General features: G+C 39.6%; 1 protein-coding gene across 5 annotated transcripts in view; it reads right to left on the reverse strand.

The window, feature by feature from the left end:
* CNOT2 (CCR4-NOT transcription complex subunit 2) overlaps positions 1-25,093 on the reverse strand; it is a 58,465-nt gene extending 33,372 nt beyond the window's left edge. Inside the window, exon 1 of one of the 5 annotated variants that reach the window (XM_054988970.1) lies at positions 24,849-25,093. Coding sequence is in view for 1 of the 5 variants with exons in the window: in XM_054988967.1 (XP_054844942.1) it covers positions 6,366-6,368 (3 nt within the window). In the remaining 4 variants the exon portion in view is untranslated. Of the gene's footprint in view, positions 1-6,365; positions 6,384-23,635; positions 23,654-24,848 lie in introns of those variants that run through there. The other 4 variants (XM_054988968.1, XM_054988966.1, XM_054988969.1 and 1 more) reach the window with 4 other exon arrangements.
* Positions 25,094-26,223: the final 1,130 nt, after the last annotated feature.

Here is a 26,223-nt window from a genome sequence, read left to right on the forward strand (position 1 = left end):
GTATCCTTTGCCACTGTTCTCTAAATGCAAGTTCTTACATAGCACATAAAACACAAGACCGTAGGTCATTGGATCCCATCCAGAAGCCTACATCCAGAAGCGTGAGAGTAATATTCACTGAATAAAATGACTTATTTCCAAACAGATGTGTCAAAGAGTTCTCCCTTAGAAGAGCAAAAATTTTCAAAAAAGGTAACAGGCAGCCAAGTAGCGTGTATGATTTTAAAAACTTCTTCTGCAATAGCAATTTTATAAACCAGTAAAAGAACATGCTAATTCAGCAGCCCCTGCATTTCCCAAGGGAAGAGCAAAAATAGACATACATTTTCCCAATACCTCACTATATTCACAGAAGTAGCAGGTACTACAAAAACATGGATGGTGAGCAATGATGCCCTCTATTGCTCAAGCACCACATGTAGGAAGAGCGACACATAAAAGAGAGTGTAAACCAGAGAATTCTCATTAGTTCACACTCTGCTCCACTCAAACTGACAAAATTAATGCACTATGAAAACAGATTTGACTTGGACTCCATTAAAGGTTTTAATAGTTAGATTATTATCAGTGATTGGTGACTCATGTTAATTTTATATTGTGCAAGCCATCTTGAGGACCTTTTAAAGGCTATATAGCAGGATACAAAGAGAAAATATATATTACTGCAAAATATCCCAGGAACTGATACGTTTAAAAACATTTCATCAACTTAACTGTGCATTTCCTCCAATATTTATTAATTCAAAATTTTGCAAGAAATATTACAAAATATAGGAAACCATTGGCTACTCAACTCTACCATTTCTTGTATTCTTTAATAAGTTCCAAAGTGGTGTTCTCCTACATCAACAGTGTGTTGATGCACTTGCACAAGAGATACAGGAAGTTCTGTGCTTATTCTCAACCAATGATTTTAAACAATTTGCACACACATGCATGGGAACAGTAAGATGCAGAAAATAATCCCTGCAGCATAGTCACTGACCAAATTTGAAACAGATTTGTACTGCACTGTATATCAGGCCTCTATACTGTGAAATATTTTTCTCATTCTTGAAAATATAGAACAAAGGGACTCATTTTCTCACCAGACATTCCAAAACGACAAACTTAATCTATAGTTCCTTCCCTATAGTTAGGGAACCACTAACAATCACAGAATATCTGTGCTTCTGACAATAGCTCCACTTTCCAAACTGCCCTGCATCATCTAGCATTAGTATTTCTATTTACAAGACAGTATCTACTTAAATGCCCTGATCTGGATAGCCCAGGTGAGCCTGATCTCATCAGATCTCAGAAGCTAAGCAGGGTTGGCCTTGATTAGTAACTAGATGGGAGACCTACAACAAAGATCAGGGTTGCAGAGCCAGGCAACGGCAACCACCTCTGATAGTTTCTTGCCATGAAAACCCTGACAGGGGTCGCCATAAGTCAGTTATGACTTGAGGGCACCACACACACATCTACTTAAATGCTTTCATTTACTGTAGAGAGTTCCAGCACCATATTGTGCCTAGGAAGATCTGATGAAGTGAGTTCTAACTCACAAAAGTTTATGCTGGGAATAAATTTTGTTAGTCTTTAAAGTGCCACTAGACTCCTGTTGTAACTGAAACTGAGTTATCTTAATGTGTCTATTGAAAGTGGTATTATTTATTTAATATAAATTATTATTATATAAATTATTTATTTATAGTCCGCCTTTCTCACTGAGATCCACAGCAGATAGTACAGTGCAAGTGAAAATACAATTTAATCAAAAGCTAGGTCATTCACTGAGCAAAGTACAATAATAAACAGCAGTTAAGACATTCAATGAAAGAGATACAAAACGATACGATAACAGAAAATTTGAAAAACAAGCATAAAGCTAAGGATAGAGATGAAATCTTTCTTAAACAAGCATAACTCATTTATATGGTATGTTTTTTTTAAAATGTAAAGCACTGAGTCACTACTGACCCATGGGGGACATCACATCATGACGTTTTCTTGGCAGACTTTTTATGGGGTGGTTTGCCATTGCCTTCCTCAGTCATCTACACTTTACCCCCAGGAAACTGGGTACTCATTTTACCAACCTCGGAAGGTTTAGAAATGTGGAAGCTCCCTAGTAGGTCCTTGTCTAGATCGGCAGACAGTACCTAACAAAGTAGCGTATAGCTACTGAATCAGCCCATAGGTTAATTTATTTAATGCTGCATTCTGTTTCCAACAGCAGCTAGTCAGATGCTTCCCAGAAGCCCATAAAACAGACACAAAAGCAAAAGTCCTCAGTTGATTAATGCAGAAAGCCACAGCAAAGGGGATGGGAACAGCAATCATCCTCAACCATCCTCAGCCAGCTAGGAAAAGCCAAAGCCACACAATCTCAACACTTTGCAATACTTCTCTGCTCCTATAAATGCAGCCATGAAAGAGCTAATGTAGCAAGAGCGTGACACATACAAAAGTGAAAGTACAGGTTAGCGGGAGTCAAGAAGATCATTTAAAACCTCTCAGATATATTACATGTATGTGGGTACTCATAGTTTCAGTACAACCACATTTACTGAGGTTGCAGACACTCAAATTTCTCATGTACAAAGGTGTTTTCTTGAAAGTGTTTTTAGACATATACCACCAGCACACAATAGATAAACTGTTTCCTGTGTTAATGATTCTACTAGAGTGTGACAGTATTTGTTTTAAAGGTCTGTTGTTGTTTTTTTGTTTTTCTGACAACTCATAATTATGTTGGATATTGCCAAGTGGAAGGAAAAAACAGAACAGATTAATATTTCATGTATTTAATGTGAAAATGAACTAATAGGGAAAATCAAGATGACCAAGAATTACATGTGGAGAGAATGAGTATTTCATTTCTGATGAAGAGAACGTGATTCTCGAAAGCTTATGCTACAATAAAATTGGTTAGTCTTAAAGGTGCTACTGGACTCTTTTTGATTTTGCTACTACAGACTAACACGGCTAACTCCTTTGGATCATTTCTACTAAGAGTCTTTTCACACCCAGGATGTTAACTAGATGAGGTAAAAATACAACTCTGTGTGTAATTTACTTCCCCAACCTAGACTTACTATTAATACTGAACAACTGCTAGAGTTCTGCATATCACATGAAGCTATAAACCATAGTTCACATTCAACATACATTACATGTTCTCAAACAACTTTACTTCCACCCCAAGGTGACCTGGGATAGGTCACCCTGTTGTAATGTCATTGGTTAGTCCAATACAATAAATTATCCTTTAGGTAAAATTTTTAAAACTGGTATCTAATCAGCTTTTGGAATAGCTAAATGAATTTTAAAAGCTGCCTATGGAGGCTAGAATCAGCAAGCAAGCTTAAAAATAATCAGCCTAGAAGGGTATATTTGTGGCTTGCTGTCACCTTTACTATCATCTTAGTGCTCAGGGAACAGATGGGAACACAAATTGGAGAAAATTATATTGTTCCCTGTATCCTGGCACAATCAACAATGCAATGTAATGTAGTTAATAACAAGAGATTAGGACATTACTGTGTGCTGGCATTCCAGATGAAACTGGGTGTTGTAACAAAAAGGAGTGGGTAAATGAGAAGCAGACTGCATTGTACATTTTCTTCCCCTTACTGTAAAATCTGCAGCAATCCATTCATGTCAATACTAATTTAAAGATTACACAATATGAGATTTCAGGACAGCATTTAATTGATGTTGCAGAAGTTATGAAACAACAGTTCACTGCAACTCCCTAAAAAGAGTTTGTGTAAATACATCTGACATTTTATACAACTTATTTGATAGACATTTTAATTCAAATGCTGAAAAATGAATGTATTAGATAAGCCCATACAGCAGAATCTAAATGCTTCCTCAATACACCACAAAGCGTTAGTTCTCAGAGAATATTTGCCTTATCTAGAATTTGTCCACTTGACTGAACAAAGGCTATTTAGTTAACCACATACTGAACCTGCCGGGTAACAGTCAACGTTTCCCTTGCTGAACATGTTCCAGAAGATTCATCCAGCACTATTTCTTTTTTTAAAAAATCAGTTATGAATTGTTTGCACCTTTTATTAGTGTACTGTCATTGGCATTAGCCTGGGCTAAAGTGCAAATCTCAATTTACTATGAGGTTGACTGGATGACCTTGGCCCAGTCAGTATCTCTTTACCTAACCCAACCTACCTCACAAACAAACTTATTGTGACTAATGCAAGTTTTAGATGTCACAAATGCATTGCTTAAAGAAGAGAGACCTAATACAGTTGGCACAGATACAACACTATCAATCTCTTAACATGGTTAAAAGTTAGGAAGCAGAATGAAGCTTCTCTGATAACAGAAGTCTTACCTATTTTTTTCTTATTTACATCAAGAACTAATTGATATAGGTAAAATTATCTGAAAACCTCTAAGAACCATGGTACACAGATTTTGGTAAACAGCCCTTAATTGTGGTCACCTCCCACTCCTCTAGCATAGATTAGGGCTAGAAGAGCTGCAGGGAGTTGTAGTGGGAGTTGCAGGTTTTTGAAAGAAACAAGAAGCCCCTCCCACAGCTTTGGAGAACCTTCAAACATACACAGAGCACAAATGACCTGCCCTTTCTCCAAGGCTTTGCACTGTGATTGTCACCCCTCACCCCTTAAGAATGACTTCAGAACACAGCATAAAAGTGAGTTGTTCACTCACCATACTATGAAAACAAAAACAGCAAGAGGGAATCCTAATACTTTGCATTCCCACAAATCCAACATGAGGCAGACCACCTTCCTCCTCAAAGTCCTCTGTGTGTATGTCATGATGGGAGACCGGGTCTACACCTAGCATGATTCCCCTCCTCCTCAACACTGCATGGAGAACTCTGGAAAGAAGAGGGGTCTCAAGTTGTGGTGGAATTGGAAAGGGTGTCAGAGAAGAAAGTAATTCATAGTGGCCAACAGTGTCTTGGCATCAGCATCTGTGGGAATTCTATTCAAAGCTAGAAGGACCATCAGCTGAGAAAATAACCATTCAAACACTTTCATTCAATACACACTTAGCAATCATATCCAGTATTTTTTAATCATGAGGGTGGACTTTTTTGTTGACATTTTCCTTCATACTTCTGTTTAATGTCCTTTTCAGTATGGCTACTAAAAGAAAAGAACAGACCCCCCCACCCCATGCCCCCATATTCACCAACTGCAGCCAGGCACAAAATGGTGACTTGGAAGGACTGAGACTGTCACAATTCCCTGCTGCCTCCCATAAGCCATATCCTCAGGTAAGCTTCATTTACAAGCAAAAATACCTACACCTGAGAATTGCAGATCAAGGAATCCAGCATTCCTGAAGAAGAGTGACTTGACCTGGCCAGCATTATTTGTTCCTTCATAACTTGCAGACTGAAGTAACATAATACAATTTGGACAGAAATGACTTCGACAAGCACTCAGAAACTACAACTGGTATTAAATGCAGCTGCCAGAATTTTAACTGGCACTCTTCTTTACTCAAACCATATCAAGCCAATATTGATCCATTTCATTGGCTGTCTTTTTGCTTCCAGGTCCAATTCACAATCTGCCTTAACCTTTAAAGCATAGGCACATGATATTTGAAGGAACATTTCCACCCAAAAGCTTACATGAAGACCAAAGACAATCTATGTCATTCCACTACACACCTTTACAGTACAGCAGGTAAGTATTAGGGATAGAACTTTTCTTTCATAGCATCTGATTTTGGAAAGCACTCCCAGGGATATGGCTCAACTTACCTTACCTTTCAGGGCACTGCAAAGAACTACATTGTTTAGGAAGACATTTGCTGTAGACTAAATATAGGTAACAAATTTGGCTGTTCAACTGAATCCTGACTTGTGGATTTTATTTTTGTCAATATTTTTTAAAATTGGTTTTATGTGATTTTATTGTTAATTACCCTACAGGTTTTTTTAATGACAGAGGCAGAATATAATTTTTTTTTAAAAAATCACAACAGTTAATACTGATGTTATACAGCTAGAAAAACAGAGGCTAAGATTTATCTAAAAGACAATCTGCCAATAAAGAACACATATTCCAAGAATTTATTACTCTAATATAATAATAATTAAATGTATAAACAAAAACACAAACTAGGGTATAGTATTTCTTAAATACTAGTAAAATGTTTAATTAGCCCAACTAGACTCCAGCAACAGTATCTAAGATTATCTATTACCGGAAACAGCAATTTAAAAAAATCTAGCAAACTTGACCTATGGAAAACTTTGTTCTCTGCTCAAATGTAAAGCAAACGGCCACACAAACAAAAAAACAAAACCACATAGGATACTGCGATGCAATCACTCACATACATGCAAAGAGTCTACAACTGCATACCATGATTGCTGTGGTGAATCTCCTACTCATCTGTGGTGGGCATGATGAATTCCAACCCTTCTTCTTCACTTGAAGCTGGGAAGGGGAGAGCAATTCCTGTAATTGTGTTGCATGTCTCTTTCGAGGTGCTTTCACTGTGCCAGATGACCCCCCCAGCCCCTCCCCCAAACTTGGACATGGGAAGGTACCCTCCTTCCTCTGCTCTTAAAAAGGTTCTACAGATATCTTTGAACTTGTAGAGATCCTGCCTCCCCCATCTTCAAGTTCAGGAGGAAGGTTGGGGGGCTCAGTTGTGATGTGCTGCAGTTTGGAGGTACCTAAAAGGCACAGATAAGGTCCAATCCTTTTCCAGAGTTCAGAGCTAGGGAAGAACACAGGGAATGACCCCTGACCTTGCTTAGTGCTTCAGGTGTTTCTGCAGGACCTTCAAAATTCATCATGGTATCAGAGACAAGATCATGCCAGACTGCTGGCTGGCTATCAAGATTTGTGGATGTGCACAATTATGCACACGATCACATAAAGAATCTGACATGTCCATCATTACATGGGGGATTTTTCAACTTTTCGTTTGGTGGCAGCAGCCTGCACCACAGTAGTAGCATGCAAAAGTATTTCTGCCAAAGAATAACTGATTAGCAAGCCTTCACATTTAAAAAAGCAGCTATTATCACACCACACACTCCATGATCTCCATCAGCTGTTGCTCCAAAGTAGCCATTCTGAATTTAAGAATATAAAATAGTGCCAAGTAGCTCTCTGACTACTGGCCAGGGGAGGGGGAAGCCCTACAACTGAGGTTCTACCTGCAGATACCTATATAAAAGTGTGAGCTAAGGTATTCCAATCCAACTTTCAATATAATTATATTCAAAATTTTAGATGGTGCTTAATGTTTTCTGTTGTTAATATTCTTACCAGCAGGAGTACAGCTTTTAGCATTTTATGCTCCGGATCTAAGTTAGATAAGTTAAGAGTTTAATAAAATATCAGTTTTGAGACTAGATTTTTGCAATGACTATTAATCTTCTGAAGACTTCACAGTCCATTATACTGCTTCATAATGTATAACAAAATCAGTGATAAGAGCCTCCGTAAAGTGCAAACAAAGAAACCCTTGCCCTTAGAAGCCAGTTAATAGCAGCACACAACACAGCAAAAGGAACAGCGGTCTAAGGACAGATTTTAAAAGTAAATCATGGCTGGGATTACCCTATATATTTTGGCATTCACATACTTCTCATGATTGAAATACAAATGTCCTTTCATTTCCTTTACAGGACTTCACGTCACACTTCAGATATAAGGTGCTTCCATTTTGCTGTTCATTCCGGTACTCGTAACACCCAGCAAGATACAGAAGGAACAATATTTAAAAGAAGGGGTACTATCTAATGCAGAGGGGACAAATGTAGAAGAAACTGACCATTAAATGCTTAAAAAATCATGTACATAGTTGACGTTATATAATGATTTTCTTGAAATAAATCTCACTTGAGTCAGTACAATTTATGACAATCTCTTTCAGAAAAAATACCACTATTGTCAGCAGAAAGCAAGTAACTACAAATGACTTCTGGGAATACTCTTTTTATGCTTCTTATGACAATGTATTACAGCTGTTATCAAGGAAATTCTGGCATTTCCTCTCTTTAATAATTAAATTTACCTACAATACTATATATGCCTCAAATATTTAGGAGGTTCTGCTTTGATCCACTTCTTTGTCAACAAAGACGGTTTGAACCTTATGAACCAGCAGCAGGAAGTAACCAATGGGTATTTTTATGTCTTAATATTTAGGATCTAAAAGGAATTTTATCCTTTTTTAATCCTTTATCCTATGAAGTTTTTTAAAATATATATATATATTTTATTCTTATCCTATTTCAAATTTATTAATACTTCACCTCAAACCACTGGCTACAAGACTAGTCCTTTTTAAAGTTACATTTGGGTGGAAACCCACTATTGGGTTTTAATCTCTCTCATGCACCAACCTTATTCTGTCCAAGATGCTCTTAAAATGGGGTGTGTGCGTTATGTCAAATCTTACCTCCTTTATTTGCTGCTGAACCACACATACAGGCAAAAATCTATTTTTAAGACAATCAAAGTATAGCGTGTTACAACTAGAATGCAGGAGTAACCAAGGTGCTCTGTGTCCAGTTTTGTGTAGCAATGCTGTTTACATTGTAAAAGAATTCTAGCCACTCTTTTTTTAAAACCCTACACTGTGGTGCAAACAGGATTTTAAAAGATATAGATATGAATATGACTGGAATCATTAGAAGCAGCACTGTAAACACTATATTCCAACTTCCCCAGAAAGTCAGTCATTCTGAAATAAGTAGGATGTACTTATGAATAAATGTACTTACAATTGTACTTCAAAAGTCTATATATACACACAACTGGGGGACCCACAAGGGCCTGCAGGGATCTCATTTTCCCCTCCACCCAGCTGACCTTTTCCTCCTTCCTTTTCTTCTTCACACCCACCTTTACCTGCTTCCGTTTTCAGCTTTCCCTCCTCCACCCTCCCAATAGCTTCTCTCCTACGGTCCAATTGTGTGGGCCTAGCTGATCCAGGCCCAGTTATACAGTGGGGAACCTGCAAGGACTTGCAGGGAGTAATTCACTTTCTCCTATAGTCAGAGCAGCTTACGTAAGTCTCCTCACCTCTATATTATCCTCACAACAACCCTGAGAGGAAGCTTAGGCTAAAAGTGGGTGACCTGGGGCATGTTTCAGGTATGTAGAAAAATCTGTCTTGTCCATTCACGGTTCCAGTCTCCAGATTTAAGTATCCCCAGATCAGGACTACTTGGCTATTATTAAATATGATCTTATATCCTGCTATATAATATATTTTAAACCAAATGTCTTTTTTACAGTCTATGCAGTTCCATAGCTACTTTTTCTACATAAACCTCATTATACACCACTCTTATATATTAATGATTTTACAACCATTATGAGCAGGGTGGATTTGATTTAAATCAAACTGATTTAAATCACGATTTAAATCACTAGTCATTAAGGCTTGATTTAAATCATAGTTTTCTACATATAGACTAATTCTTGGTGGTATAACTTTAATATGCAAGTAGACGCCTGCATTACCGATAGATAAAGGAACTTCATTAAAGTATTCCCAAACTGGGTCTCTTTTACGGCCTGCTGCCATTATAGGTTTTTTCCCTCCAAGGAAAGAATGTGATAAACCTCAGGTCATACACACAAAAGATCCAAAGACTTGTGCAGTATTGTGCTCAAAAAGTTTCACTTTCATTTTGTACTGCTTGCCCCTCCCTCCTCACACTTAGTTTCTTCTTGTGCAGATCTATTCCACTCCAAACAATCAGAAAAATATTGTTTCTATTCACTGAACTTCTTGAAACTTAGCACTGGAGGGGTTGATTCTGCCTTCATAGGTTTGTAGAACAATAGGATTAAGGTCTTTTTCTCAACTCTGTTCATGTTATAACATTTTTGCTGTGAAGAAGAGGCATGTGATCTCTGCTGAGCTGACACAAATTCAGTTTTGAGAACTGCAAAACCAAGCATCTGTGATAACATCTTGTAGGCAGAGAAACTGCCCAATAATCTTACAAAAACCTCTGGAAGAGCATGACATTGTGAATGGATTAATGGAATTTATTTACCAAAAAAATTAACCATATACAGCCTTATTCTACATAATTAAAAACTAATCTTTATTTCATGATGGAATAACCTTTGGATGGTAATATATTTTCCTCAAAAAGCATTTTATTTTAAAAAAATCCGATTTAAATCAAAAAAATCCGATTTTTTTGATTTTTTAAAAAAAATCATTGATTTTTATCCACCCTGATTATGAGCATCAGCAATCCAGCAGGCAGCTGTTAATATGTGCTCTGAAAGAAATTCCCACAATGTTAATAGGGGCGTTACATACAACTTAACCACTTTTTTTTAAAAAATGCAAGGTTTAAATATTTTTCCTTCTTAAACATTTAAACTGTATTAATTACAGGAAAAACAATTTGCACATTAGGTGAGATAACAAAGTTCACAAAAAGGGTTCAATCGTTTTTGTAGAGAGGCACATGATTTTAAAAGCACACTGATACAGAGTGCTAACACAGAAAAGAAAAAAAAATGATCCAGCAATTTTACACGAGTTCATGGCATTTTATCAGTCAGTGGCTTCTTAAATCACAACAAAAGAAACTGAATTTAGTGTCAGTCCCCAGTGACTAGAAAGCACAGACACCCAAGAAAAGTCTAGCAGGAGCAATAACACTATTTCCTTTGAGATGCACTGGTTCAAAGAAGGCTGACAGAAAAGGTATTTTCATATGCACCAGTGTATGACAATAACATGCTATGTTCTTGGAGGCAATTCAAAGGCCTCTATAAAACTGACATATGGGCCCCAGATTAAAATCTCCATATTTAAAAATGGTGACAAATTTCTTAATGTTGATAACTGCCCCAAACTCAATAGCTAAGGCTTTGGGGACCACCAAACTTATGAGTAGGCTTCTTGAAAACTTGTGCCTGAGAGGGTGTCATTTCCAGTCTGAGTGTATCTGCATAATGTTGCCCAATGATATCTTATTACTTTTCTTATTTCTCCCCTCTGGTATAAATAGCAAAAAAAAATTAGAAGTTTAATTTCCATGTATATAATTTAAATGATGATGTAAGCACATGCACTGTGAAATTACCAAGCAAAATTTTGGGGATGGAGGCTCTCTACAACAAAATAAAAAGAAATGCATTAATGCCTACAATCAAACCTTCTTGAACTAAGATGGACCCAGTTTCCATATACTGAGCTATTATGTGGGAGAAAATAAACATTACACTAATAGCTAGCCTGCAAAGGAAGTATGCCTGAGAGCATTTTTTATGCTTGTTGGAATACTGAATACCTCAGCTTTATTTTAGATAAGAATATAAATGGTTAAAAATCAAAGATTTACCAAAATTGAATGTATTCTGTAAGTTCATGCCCAAGAAGGGAGATAAGGCAATGGGGAGCATCTTAAACTATAGCAAACCTCTTCCTTGCACTACCCCAGTGTATTTCTCTCACTAGTAAACAATGACCCAGAATACAATTTCCTGCTCTACTTTTGTTTTTTCAGGAGATGTTTAAATTTGACTACGTTTATTTCAAGATGATTTAAAATATTGTTTGAAGTTTTTTTTAATGATTTTCTTAATTTTTCTCATCACTAGTAGAAATACTCTGGACTACTCAGCTATTTTTTTTTAAATCTGCATTATAGTGAAATAGAGGTAAGTGTTCCTATTTCCTTGAGAACACTGACTATGGGGGAAATATTTTTATTTCATGATAAAAGTACTGCCTGATATAACCGATCATGTCCATATGAATATTTACATCACTTTAAGGAAAGACTAAAAGTTCAGGATTATTCACTCTTTTTGTGGAAATATAAAGATTAGCTAAGCAACAGCAGGATTCCTAAACAACATTCACAGCATGATCTTGCACACAGATCACTGCATCACCCAGGCTTTATCTCAGGCGAATATGCATAGGATTGCAGCTTCAGTCACATTCATATGAGTGCAACCCAAAATTTTAGCAACGGTCAACAAATGTCATTCAAAAGTTTTCAGAAAAATGACTATTCATGTGGACAGTTATATAAAGTACTTTTACAGTATAAGTCCAGGGTGTCACTCTCTTTAGGATTGCAGTGTAAATTCCTAAAAGTCTTAGTTCTTCTCTGCAGAAAACTTTGGTTCTCATTTTTAGATTGATAGAGTTCTTGTAACAACAATATACACCTGTACTGAACGCGGTCTATAGATTTGGCAAAATTTATACATGCAGACTTAGTAACACCATGCATTAGTTGAAGCACTTCTAATGTGGCCTAAGTACCTGCACTCCCCCCCCCCCAGTTCCCTTCTCTAGCTTTAGAATTCCATTTTAAAAGTTATGTATCACTATATTCAGTAACTGCCACATGGTGTCAAGAATGCTTGGAAGTAAAATGCAACATAGTTATCATAATCCAGCACTCAACTTTTGAGATCACTGAATTTACATAAGTGCTAGTTGGAAACAACTGGGGAAAAAACTTCAGTTGTAATTAAGATACTGCTTAAATGAGCAAAATGTTATGTGCCACCCCATCCCAGCACTGGTTTCATAACCAATAACCATCCACTGAATAAACCATTAATTGACTATTAGCATAGTATAGTTGTAAGAGAGTTGGACCAGGTTTGCATCTTCACACTGCTATGGAAGCTTGCTGGGTGACCCTGAGGTCACACCATCTCAGCCTAACCTATCTCACAAGTTTGTTGTACGGATAAAATAGAGAAGAGGAGATGATCTAAGCCACTTTGTGTCCCCAAAGGCTGGGTAGTAGTAAATAAATTCAGTTTTTTCATGCATACAATTATGAAACCTATCACCAAAGGGTGCAAGATATTTTCTCCTCAAGGATCTTAAAAACCTCACTAACCATCAGAAGGCCTGGAGTATTTACTTTGCATACAGAAGGTCCTAGGTTCAATCGCTTGCATCTTCAGTTAAAAGGATCAGGTGATGTTAAAGACGACTTCTATCTGAGACCCTGAAGAGCAACTACCAGAGCAGACAATAGTGACCTTGAAAGACCAATGGTATGTCTCAGCATAAGGCGGCTTTATTAGTCAGAGAAAAAGAATGAAGATGCAAAAAGAAGGTGTAAAAATAATAGACCTCCCAAATGTATGTTTTGATATCTGTACTCTTACTGCTGAAAAATCCTACACTTGCTCATGGACAGTGACACATGTGCTTTTGAAACTTAATAACAGAAGAAACAGCACTAAACAATAAGCCTAATGTTTTCCTCTCATTTGTTGTTTACGCAAGACAAATGCAGAAATGCCTTATTTTCTACACAGCACAAAACAAAACTGCAATGTAACTTCCGTATACATGATATTCTGATTCTTAGTTAACTACATTACATAGCCTACTAAAATGTGAAAGAGTAAAGAATAAGACAGAAAAATTAACACAGCAGAATTATACTCCTAGTCAAAGTGGGGGGGGGCCTCACCAAAGTCCTGATTTTTGTAAGCCAGCCTGCTTCACTCAGGAATAACCTATTGGAGATCTCTAGAGAGAGGGAGGAATTGGTGGAAATTGGCACAACTTTTTAAGTACTGGCATCTTTTAATTTTTTTACAAAAAGCACTTGCACTAGGTATCCTGCAACCAGACATTTTGCAGATTACAATTCCTAAGAGACAAATTAATATTCTCTCTCTAATAATTAGCCATAAGGCATGTTTAAACATCAAAATTGTTGGATATTATCAAAAGTCAAATGATTTGTAAGTTTCGCCTCTATATTTTCACACAGAACATAGGCATAACCAACTTTTCACATATAAAAGTAATCCAAGAACAACAACAAAAACAACAATTAAGTGCAAGTCCATGCTGATGAAATTATCACTCACTACATATACATATATAAACTCAAGTCTCTTAAAGAATCCCATTTTTCTTTAACAGCAGAGCATATCAACATAGTTCACCCCCCTAAAGTCATTAATACTGCTAATATAATTCACCATTGTAAAGTTAGTTATTACTAAGAGATATTCTCCATTTAGATATCAAAGTCAGGGCTGTGTTTTGTCTCTGCTCTGTTGTTCATAATACTTGTTTACTAACCTTATTTTTCCTATTCTTGTGAACATTAGAAGACACTTGATATTATTTCAATATGATATTCTAGATCTGTTACACACAAATTTTATCTCCCACTTTCCTCAGACAATGTAAACTCTCTTATGCTGGAAGTACATTAATTTTTCCTGCTGAGGATGTTAAAACAGTGATACTCACTAAGTGGATTCAGGAGCCACATGCGGCTCTTTTACAAGCCACCTGCGGCACCTCTAAGCATTGCTCCCCAATGTCACATCCAGCCCACTTCCAAGAAAATAAGCAAGGCCTATATTGTTGGCAGGTGGTTGTCACCTTGAAACAGATGCTGCTAAAGGGACTCAACAGCAGGTAAGCTGCACACCTCCCTGAGTTACAGGGCCCATGCTAAGGATGGACACAGTGATGTGGGGTAGAAAATTTTCAAATGCTTTATTTATTTATTTTTGTGGGAAAATTTCTGCCCCCCTCTTGTTTACTGATAGTTGTCAGGGCTATTGTGTGGGCTAAATGAGGGATATGAAGGATGGACATGCTCTAGTGTTTGTACATGGTCCAGGCGTGTATATGGTGTATTTCCTTCTTGCTAATATTATACAAATGTTTAAATTATTTATTTAAATAGGAAATTTTCCCAATTCAAATTTTCTTAGAAACCCCACATCACTAGATGGATGGAAAGGGCCCATCCTCTCAACACCACCCTCCCTTTCTCTGCAACCTTTAAACTGTCATCCCAGCTCCTGGGCAGCTTGCAGGAGAAAAGCAAGCAGGGTGTGGATGAGAGAGTAAAACCACTATGGCAGCCATCTAGGAAAAGAGCAAGCTGACTTCAGAATGCACTATGGCTAATTATCAGCAAAATATTTCCAATTTCAAGTAAAGACAGAAAATTTTAACTTCACAAAATGCCTTAAATACATTCTAGCTCTGTGGAATGCCAATTACACAGGCTACATTCAAATGGCAAACACATCATTGTTTGTGATGAAAATGAGCGAGGAAATGAGTTCATGTGATTCTCTCTCTTTTGCACACTACTAGTGATCACTTCCTGGTTTAGATTCAGTCTGATATAATGTCTGAAAGCGGGTACTTTTATAGGCCAGAAACAAATGACAGTTTGTCAAAGATTAGACATTGGTTTAGAATCCTCATATGCATGCAAGAAACAAACCATAATTTGTTAGAGAACCCAATTCAGATGTTATGTCAAACTGTGATTAATTTGAAACTAGGAAAGTCTTGAATATTGACACAGCACACAAGGAGAACAGTAAATGCACTTGAAAGGCAAAGAACCTCCTGTTCTCATCTGAACACAACCTCAAAATGCAATCCTAAACAATGGGCTTAGAAGGGTGTAACTGCTTAGGATTGTATTTGTCAGTCTACTACAGTGGTTTCAACTGTGGTCTTTGGAATAAAAGTATTTACTGATACTTTTTTTGAACAGTTCCTAAGAAAATTATGAAAACGAAAAAAAAAATACTTGAAGTTTCTTATAATGTTCCATGAGGAAGATGCAAGATCTTTTTTTAGTTTATGTTTGTAAATCTTGACCCTTAACTGTCTGTTTTCAGTAGACAACTTAGATGGTAATTTCAAAGTATGAAAGGAAGTTAATTGACCCAAGTGAAGAGAATCAGGTTCCAGAAGGATAAGCAATCAGCCAGGAAACTTCTTGCATAAAGTCTGCAAGAAAAGTCTCTGACCTTCTGCAATGTGTTGACAGCAGACTTGTTATAACAACCTTTAACCACTCCGGAGTGGTTTTAACAAGCAGCTATGACACAAATATGGAGACAACACAACTGACCTCACCCCAAGTGTCTTATGCTTTGAAGACAACAATCTGGCTATGAAACCCTATCAAAGGAAGATCTCAGCCTCTATGTCCTATTGTTAACCCTCAACACTAACTGTTTGGTCTGTGTGCAAGACAAGGTGCTGGACTAGACTGACCACTGGTCTGATCCAGCAGTGCTCTGGTAGGTTAGATAAAATTTTACTCTTTGAAATACTGATATTTAAAAATATAAATACTTTTGATATTACATTAATTTTTGCTAATGGTAAAATATTCAAGCATGTTTGTCATATTCAAACAATAACTGTATATCTAACAAACATTATAGACAAAGCTACAAGCAGCTCAACCCAACCACTGCCATCATAAGCAAAGTTAAACCCTTCTAAGCACACTGATTTCGACAGACTCAGAAGGGTGCAACTCTGCTTAGTCTGAGATTATAAAACACCAAGTATAGCATGGGAAAACAGGAGGGGAACAAACTTTTAGAAGTTGAAGAGAAAACATTAATATTTCATTGAACAAATAAAAGGTATTATTATCTGGGTTCAGAACAGTATGCAGACTTAATCATTTTTATGTAGAAATTGAAAGAACTAATATGAAAGCTCAGGTAATAAGCAGCCCTACAATATAATTAAGTAGCAGCACTAAATCTGAGTGTTACACCTTATACTACTACTAGCAACAGAGCCCGTTGTGGGAAAAATACAATGGGCTCTAGAAAGCGGAGGGCGGGCAGGCAGGCATTCCCTCCTCCTCCTCCGTCACTGATCCCAGCTGTATGAAGGCAAGGAAGGAGGACATTGCCACATGCTCCACACCTGATCCCGGCCTGGGCTTCCCACCATGGCACACTCTCTGGAGATCTGGCTGCCTCAGCTGGGCTTCCCTCCATAGCAGCGCCCTCTGGAGGCACACCAGGGTAGGAAATGAGTTGTCTTGAATACACTTAGCCTTTTATATAGTAGGACTGAGGAATTCACTGCTATATCAACATCGTACACAGGAAGTGTAGAGAGACAAAATTTACTACCCTTTTTATTTAAGTTTGCTCCATCTCAGTAAATAACATATGCTTTAAAATAGTGCAACTGATGTTTATTTCTCTAATCAGAAATCAGTCTGAAAAATCCATAGCATTAATCTGAATTTTCACTCAGCTTCAAGAAATGGAAACTGCTTAAACTGGGGGAAAAAAACCTTTCCGACTCTTGTAATATGTTAATTTGTTCTTTGGCTTTGTGCATATTTAAAACATCAATTTCTCTCACTTGACGCAAAAGATGGAGAAATTCAAGGTAAGCAAGGAGAAAGGAATTAGAGGCTGCCTTGTATAAGGCTCCTGCCACCATGTTGCATGAGCAATATGCTTGGCAAGCTCCCAAGTTGCAATGCTGCACCAAAACCTTGAAGATGTTTTGTACTCTGCAACATTTTAAAGTACTTCTGCAACATCAAATTCAAATTGTATTACCAGTTTATAACCCATTCATCTATAGGAGAAAAGTTATCAGTACTAACAACTGACTGCTACCTTTGATTCTTAAAGCCAAAAGATTTGTAGCACTGAGAGCTATAAGTACAGCAGCAGCAACAACAAAAACACTGGTTATAAGAAGTGTTTTACTCATCATTCCAAAAAAGATTCCATAAAGGTTTTTGATTAATATTGCTTCCCCAACCAATTTCCAATTGTTCTATATGAGATGTCAGGTACCAGTGGGTGGAAAGGTATCCATTTTTCTTTCCAGGGCTTCACATCTTTAGTAAGCCCATCAAAAGAAGAGGGATTTTCTGACATAAATTGAAAGTTGCACCTTTGTAACAGATAAGGGGTGGGGGCGGGGGGCCAGCATGGTGTAGAGGTTAGACTGCAGGACTAGGAAGAAATTAATTTAATCTACACACAGTATGAACTTCACTATGTGACTGCAAGCCAGTCACTATTTCTTGGTCTAGCCTACCTTACAGAATTGTTGTGAATAAAAATGGAAGAGGAAGAGGAAGGTAAAATATAATAAAATAAAATAGCATCAAATTTAGTCAATAGTGTAATTGTACAGTTTTGATCCAGAGGAGTTAGCCGTGTTAGTCTGTAGTAGCAAAATCAAAAAGAGTCCAGTAGCACCTTTAAGACTAACCAATTTTATTATAGCATAAGCTTTCGAGAATCAAGTTCTCTTCATCAGATGATCAGGCATCTGATGAAGAGAACTTGATTCTCGAAAGCTTATGCTATAATAAAATTGGTTAGTCTTAAAGGTGCTACTGGACTCTTTTTGATTGTACAGTTTTGAGCATCTCTTAAATCTGATTTGATGCTAGCTGCTAAGAATTTTTTTAATAAAAAGAGCATCTACAAGATCCACCATGAGACCTGTTTAGTCACTGTTGTACAAACATTTACCTATATTTTAAAGCTGATGGCTTAATTCAACTAACACTTGATCGCCTGACAGACTAAAAATAAAAGGAGGGTTGCCAACTCTAGGCTTAGATTTTCCTGGAGATTTGAGGGTGGGGAGCACAGAAACCTCAGTGGGATATAATATAATGCCAGAGAGAACCCTCCAAAGCAGCCATTTCCTCGAAGGGAACTGATTTCTATAATCTGGAGATGAATTGTAATTCCAGGAGCTCTCCAGGCTGCACCTAATGGTTGGCAAACCTAGCTGGCCCACAAACAAGTTGAACTGTCAAACTGACTTCTGTTATTTGAGTTGAAGCATGCCAGCCCTCCTCTGATTTCAGTATTCTAATGCTGAAATCAACTGATCAAGTATTTGATGCTGGTTGTCAAATATTCTATGGTTGAGAATGTCACTATATAGGTAGCAGTTTACCTATCAGTTCATTATTGTGTAATTTATTATCAAGGACAGGAGCGAGGCCTACTTGTCCTCTAGCCCTGCAGCATCAGAGGCAAATCAAGCAGCATAGCAAAATTTCTCCTACTGAACACTTGCTATAACTGCAGACTTCTCCAATCTGAAAAATTAAATTACAGCAGACTTAAACATTTTAATAGATGCTATTGCTTTGCTTGGTTTCTTTTTTTAAAAGTTTCAACCGTAGACTGACAACATTATGAGAGAAAGAACCAATTGGTGAATCATTCATATTTAACCTAATACTGTTAAAATGCATCTTAAAAGTACAGTTATTTCATAACTATCTCTTTTGTAATTATATCAATACTATCAAAGCATTGTTTTTGTTGTTCTGAAAAAGTTAACATTTTTAAAGTACATGACCCAAATTTAACAGCACTTGTCCAGTCAAGAAACCAAATTATTCTGACTGATCAAATGCCCAATACCAAATCAAAGGGATTTAAATGTGAAACCTGACCTGAACATGCTGGTGTGTAAATAACTACGTTAGTGTTAAAGCATCCTTCAGCTACCTATTTTAGGTTCAGTGTATTAATTATATAATATTTAGGAAATATTTTTAATGAAATACAAACATACATGCCCAGTTAGTGAGATACCAGTGAGAACAAGTATATTTTAAGTCCTGGCAAGCCAAAGCCTTCCCAACCTTCCAAGGCATCATTAAAAGCAATTGTCTCTTGCCAGATGTTATCAGGTATTATTTGCACTGCACTTCCTTGGTACCTACAGTTTGCTCCTTTTTCCTATGCTATTTAACAACTCTAGTGAATTTCAAGGTCATGTCTCATACACAAGAACTGCCATCTAAACCCATCTACATTATTTTTCTATTGCAGAAAGATAAAAATGACTACTCAACACAAAATAGTCTGCAAAACCTTTAACAACAGCTTGATATGTGGACATTAGCAGATTATTATGGCATACTAAACTGCTGTTAAATGCCCAGAAGCAGGCCAGGCCGTTTTTCTACCAGCTTGGTGGCAAATTCCCCCACCTCCCACCCTGGGCAATCAATCCATTACAATCTCTTTCACAAGATACAGCAATCCTGTGGATGTGATTTCTCTCACTGAGTTGTTTGCAATGCTTATGGATCACCAATTTTAAGATTACAAATACAAATATGACTAGGGTTTTCAGTATTTAATGTCGTACCAAATTCAGCCCTATAGCAAGTAGCATTCTATGCATACCAAGCCTTCATAAGAGAAGTGACCAGAGGAAGCAATTTTATGCTGCTTATAATCACCTTAGTCCTGACAGTTCATTGTCCAACTGCTTCAAATCAGAAACCTGTCCAATCAGCCTAATCAAAATAAATTACCTATATTTTGCTTAAAATTAGGTTACTATATTTTAATAGGTGAAATCCCCACTCTGCTAGAAAGCTCACTGGATAATTCTCTTACTGAGTTGTTATGAGGATAAAATGGAGGAGGGACCATGTGCACCCCCTAAACCCCTTGGAAGAATTGCGGGGGGGGGGGGATAAAATTAAGATCTTCAGAAAAATTAATTAAAAATAATAAAAGTACTATATTTACAGTGTGATCTTAGGCAGATAAAAACCATTCTAATTCTAATGAAATCCATGGATTAGCTGGAACTCTGCTAAGAAGCACATTGCTAGATACTTTAGTTCCAAAATGCTAAATTATTACAGCATTAAAAAAAATACTAGCCCAAACTAAAAAGTCTTTCAGTTTATCTTTAAAATGGTAAACGTGAGAAGCCACATGCAGTCTACCACTTGTATACATGGATCCTCTGCATGGAACTACCCTCTGCAGGGCTACCCTTGAGACTGACCCGGAAATTGCAACTGGTCCAGAATGAGGCAGCATGGGTCCCTATGGGATCCCATATAGGGCACATGTTCATCAGGAGCTACGCCAGCTGCACGGGTTACTGGTTGAGCTCCAGATCAAGTTCAAGGTTCTTGTTATGATATTAGAAGCCCTAAGCGGACAAGGACTAGCATATCTTTGGGACTGGCTCATCTCTTATATCCCCTGGAGGGCCTTAGATTCCTCTGGCCATCATCTGTTGGTGGTCCCCGGCACAAACAATGTCCACCTGTCCTCAACCAGAGCCAGAGCCTTCTTGGTTCTGCCGCCTGCCTGGTGGAACATTCTTTCAGTTGAGATCCAGGCCCTGTGGGATCTGTTACAGTTCTGCAGGACCTGTAAAACAGAGCTGTTCCGCCAGGCTTATGGCTGAGGCAGGAATATTTTGGCTTCCCTGCCCCTGAGGTTCACTAAGGGAAAGAATAGTTGGTTAATACTTAAGTTCTATCACAGGAAGACCCTGTTAACACTACTAAATCATTTGACCAATGCCTAAATTGCTAAAAACAGAGAACCAAGTAAGCTAAAATTATAAAAGTAAAGGTGTTCATACTGACTATGGTATGGAAGCTGTTTAGTGAATCATCAAAATTATTTGATCTTAGAATCATTCAGAGTTCTCTTCACAGTTCAGATTGTACTTCTCATTCACTGGGGTATCTCAGAATACAAACATTTTTAATTACCTTTAGCCTCATGAAATGTCATTAGCATGGCAGACTATATACTGAGATACCATAACCAAACCAGGAAGTGCTGGAAAATTTCTGAGAACAGAGACCAAGAGCTGGTTCAGACATTATAAACTGTCTATACTGAAAGCATTTCCATGTAGGAAAAAGTTTGCAAACAACAAGCAACTCATAATATTTGATAACTATACAAACATCAACTACATATACCACTCTGAAAAGCTACAGACTATCATTCTTGAAATTATCCTTAGTATAAACTTTTGGTGTAATGCATATATTACAATTTTTAAAAACTGGTTTACATTGCCTCAAACATCTCTCCTTTTTTAAATAACAAAGAGAAATTCACCATCACATTATTTATGAAGGAACTTAACAGAAAGAAAGTGTGGCAGTAATAAGATGGGAAATTTTGAAATACTTAATCTGAATCCTTCAAATGAATTCTATTTTATTAGTGATTATATTTCAGATGAAGATGTTTCTTATGAAGACACCTGCATCCAAAACACCTAGGCATGTTACTCATTTAGATCAGTGGTCAATCAAAAAATGTTTTAATCACTTAGCATTGAGTAAAATAGAACTTACTCCCAGATAAGTGTAAACATAACTGCAGTCTCAGTCAAAAACAAACATCTCACAAGTTTTCCAAACAATTTATGTGCTTATAATTGTTACACATATTATAAAGGGATGTATTATAGAATTATCTATTGTTATGAACATCACAGAACTTATCTATGAAAGTTTAAGTATTTTACAAAATTATTTCTGTTTAACAGACAAGTTGCGTAGTTTAAACAAGACTCACATCAGCGAAAAAAAACCAAAGTTCTGTGCAGATACAGTCAGACTATAAGGAACCTGGAAAACCCTATGTAGCTGGTATCCAAATATCAGTTAAACATCAGAAGAACAAGATTTCAGTTATGTAAGTAGACCATAGTCATCAAACAGAAAAACTAACTTTTCATGGTCTTATAAACATGAACACTTATTCCTATCAAAAGTCTGCTTCCAATTTCAGGGCATATTAGAAATTTAATGAAAACTGATGCTTTGTCTGTTTAATTTTCAGTATCCGGATTTGTGAGTAATGTTTATCCCTTAATGTTGTAAGTGAATATGGAGAATGTACAACTTCATCTAAAAGTGAATTTATCTCAATGCACTACCCCTCCCCCCAAAATTCCTGCATGTAATCAAAACATCTTTCAGACTGAAACCTAATTTCAAATTCCTATTTCAATACCAAACGTTGCTGTCTTCTTTTTATCGCACAGTAAATAAAGTGACAATAGTTTTTAAAATGGTTTGTGTGGGGTTTTTTGTCAGTTCCTTAAGTTTGGTCAATTTCATAACCTGTTCTGTATATATTTTTTAAAGTTATTTACCCATAAAAGAAAGATCTGGGAGTAGTATCACCTAAAGACCAATGAAATTTCCAAGGCATGAGCTTTCAAAAGTCAAAGTTTCCTCTTGAAAGCTCATACCTTGAACATCTAGTTGGTCTTTAAGGCGCTATTGGATTCGGATCTTATTCCTTGACTGCACAGCAACACCTTACGATTACCCATAAAAAACAGACTGGACTGATCTTATCCACTTTTCTGGTGACCAAACAAGGGAACCCTTTGGAACACCCCACCCACCCAAAGGTTACGCCTGGGAACAGAAGATCCACAAGGATAAAAGGCCAAATAAAACAGAAGCTGCAGGGAAAAAAGGAAAAATGGGCCAGATCCCTCCTGCCCCCTCAAGCCACAGGAAAAGATGGAAGTATCCATACCACTGACTTCATGCTTTCTCCCCATAAGTTTTCCTTAATGTTTGGAAAGTGCAAAGCAATTAAAATGTTTGGAAAGTATAAAGTAATTAAAACGCTCATCACTTTCTTCTGGGGAAATTACAAGGCTAGTATAGGTGAAATATTAGATTCCTAGGAGACCACAAATCTATGATAGATAGGCTGGCATATTTCAGAAGTGTATAGCCTGGTCAAATGCAAAATTAGGCCTACTGAAATCAACTGAATTTCAGTAACTGAGCATAAGACTGGGTTGTTTTGCACATACGCAACCAGGTGCTTGGATTTTTAAAGCTCTCCCTGTGAACTTTAAGTAATGCTTTTACACCTAATTCCTAAAATTTGATATTCACAAATGCTACGTCACAGGACCAGTAAGAACTTTTAAAAAGCAAGAGGTGTGGGGAAGGGCCTCAAACATATCTAGTACTATTGAATTGTGACATGTAAATTATAGAAAGCAAACGTATAGGAAGAAAAGTACGTTATATACATACAAGGCCCGATCTCCAAACTTTAAACACCAGAACGGTAAGAGAACTCCACCGCAACATTGGAAGTCTGCCGTCTCGATGGCTGCACAACCCCGATCTCCCCAAACCCCGACTCCTGCTCAGGCAACGTGACAGGTCCGGTCACATTACTGCACACCGCCTCGGCTCGAACAAAGGGTTCGCCTTGCGTTTTCCTCGGGAAGGGGGGAGGGCTCTGCCGCTTTCCCACGTCCCACCCCCACCTCCGTTTTCGGCTTATCTCCGGCCAGCCGCGGTGCACGCCGCGGAGCGAAGGCTCTCAAAACAAAAACACGGCCCAGCACCGCGGCTCACCAGCCGGCAGAGGCCGGAGAGCGCGAAATGGCTGGTTTTGAAGTTTGTTCTGCAAACCTAGTCGGGGCCCGGAAGAGGACTCTCTGAGGCCCTCGGGCAGCGGCCCAGAGCCGGAGGCAGCCACCAGCCAAGACGGGGGGCCCTGCTCGTGCCTGGCCGGTCGGCCTCCCTTGTCGCGGGCCGGGAGGGGGGCCTGAGGAGGACGCCAAGCCTCCCTGCCGCCCCCGGGAGCCCAGCCCGCGGAGAAGGCCCGAGAGAGGGGGGAGAGCAGAAGCAACGAGGCGGCGGGCAGCCGCTCCATCGGTTCCTTACCCTGCGCCCCAGGCATGAGGGGGGAACGAAGCGCTCGGCCACGGGCCCCGACCTACGCTCACACTCCAGCCGCATAAGCGGCAGCGACGGGAGGGAGAGCCGCCGTAACTAGTCCAAGCTGGAGGCGGCAAGGGCGGGAAAGGAAGCGGAGGGGCCGGGGGAGCTACAGGACGCGGCCCGGGCGAGCGCGGCCTCTCCTGTGCCGCCTCCCGCGGCGGGCCTCCCCCTGTTTCGGGCGCCGGGGAAGGAGGCCGAGGGGCAGCGGGCCGGGCCGGGCCTGGCGCTTCCTGCGCTCCAGTCTCCGGCGCTGCGCCGCCGCGTCGCCTCCCCCTCCCCTCTCCCTCCCTCCCCTCACACAGCCCTCTCCCCCCTCCGCTCCGCTCTCCTCTCCCTCAGAGAGACAAAAGCAAACGGAAACCGAGCGGGATGAGGCCGGCCCTGGCAAGCCGAAAGCGAGGCGAAGCCGGCGGGAAGGCTGCCCCGGGCGCCCGGGGACTCCCCCGGAGGCTTCTCGAGTGGGCCGGCGTGGAGAAGGAGGCGGCGGGGGGAAGAATAATAGAGCCGAACTCACCGCATGAATTTTCTTGTCCCGAGGATCCAAGATGGCTGAGCACCCCGCACGGAGGATGCTGGGGGAGCGACCTTTACCCTCTGACCTCGCCGCCGCCGTGACCCCGCCGCCGCCGCCGCCGCCACTCGGCAGCCACCGCGGGGCCGGCCCGCCGGGCTCCAGGCGCGCCTCGGCCGCCCTCAGCCGCCGTCGGCGCCCCGAGAGAAAGTCGGCCTCGCTGCCTCCTTCCGGACTCGGCCCGCTCTCCCCGCGCTTCGCCCGCGCGCGGACGGTTGGAGGCGCCGGCGGGGCCGCCGCTGCTCCTCCTCCTCCCGGCCGAGCCGCCCGCAGAGCTGCCCGGCAGAAGCAGCGGAGGGCCTCTGAAGCAACTGCGGAACGGGGCTTTTCTTACACGGTGGGTGGGTGGGTGGGTAAGCGGGAGGGAGGGACCTTCTCCACGCACGGGCCATTGCAGGAGCGCAGAGCCAGGCCGGGCTCTGCTGCAGCGTCTCTTGGGCTCTCTCCAGCACAAGCTGGGGAAGGAGGCATCTCCCTTCGCCTGCCCTGCGTCTCTGGACCCAAAACCCAGAACCGGGCCCCTTCAGCCTGAGCGAACCCTGTTGGGAATGACGCGAGGGGTAATTGCCAAGACGACCCGTTTGGTTTCTCCGTGTGGCGTCGCTCTTTGTATTTTATGATGCACCTATCAATATGGGGTGGGTGGAGGTATTAGCTGAACTGCAGGAGGGGCCCGAGTCAACTGGGCTTTATTTGCTGGGGGGGATATACGTCTTGGCCTCACTCCAAAAAAGTCTCCCTGCTCGCCATGGAGGAAATAAGGACTAAAAGATTGTCTTGTCATGTAACTTGCTGCTCACCCCCTCTCTTTCATTGGGTAGAGAGGAAAAAAATTGAGCCTAGCTTAATGTAACTTGGGGCCAGGTAGAAACTTGGTGGTATACCAGAAGAACTTATGTGTTTAGTGTGGTGTGCACACCTGCATCTTATTTAAACTATGTCCTTTAAACCTCTGTGCATACAATGTTTTTAAGCTGACACCAAGCCCAGTTGGACTGTGGGTAACTGACATGTTAAGAGTGACAAAAGTAGCCACTTTAAATGAGACAGTGCTGGCAGGCAAGTTCTAGTTCTTTTTGCAGTACATTTAAATCAGGCCCCATTTCCACTATAGAGGAGCATGAAAAAAGCAGAGTCAAATAGCTGCTTTTGGTATCCCCAGATGCTCTTATTTCCACGTAAAATATAGACAGGTTCTACTTTCATAGTGTTAGAGCTCATTTAAATTCCATGTAGAGAAGAAGGAAGTTCCCCACCCCCTGAACTGTCCCCTGATATGCTGCTTCCAGAAGGACAGGACTACTAGGAACAACATGGG

Source organism: Eublepharis macularius, chromosome 9, assembly GCF_028583425.1.
Source record: "Eublepharis macularius isolate TG4126 chromosome 9, MPM_Emac_v1.0, whole genome shotgun sequence".
Classification (NCBI taxonomy): domain Eukaryota; kingdom Metazoa; phylum Chordata; class Lepidosauria; order Squamata; family Eublepharidae; genus Eublepharis; species Eublepharis macularius.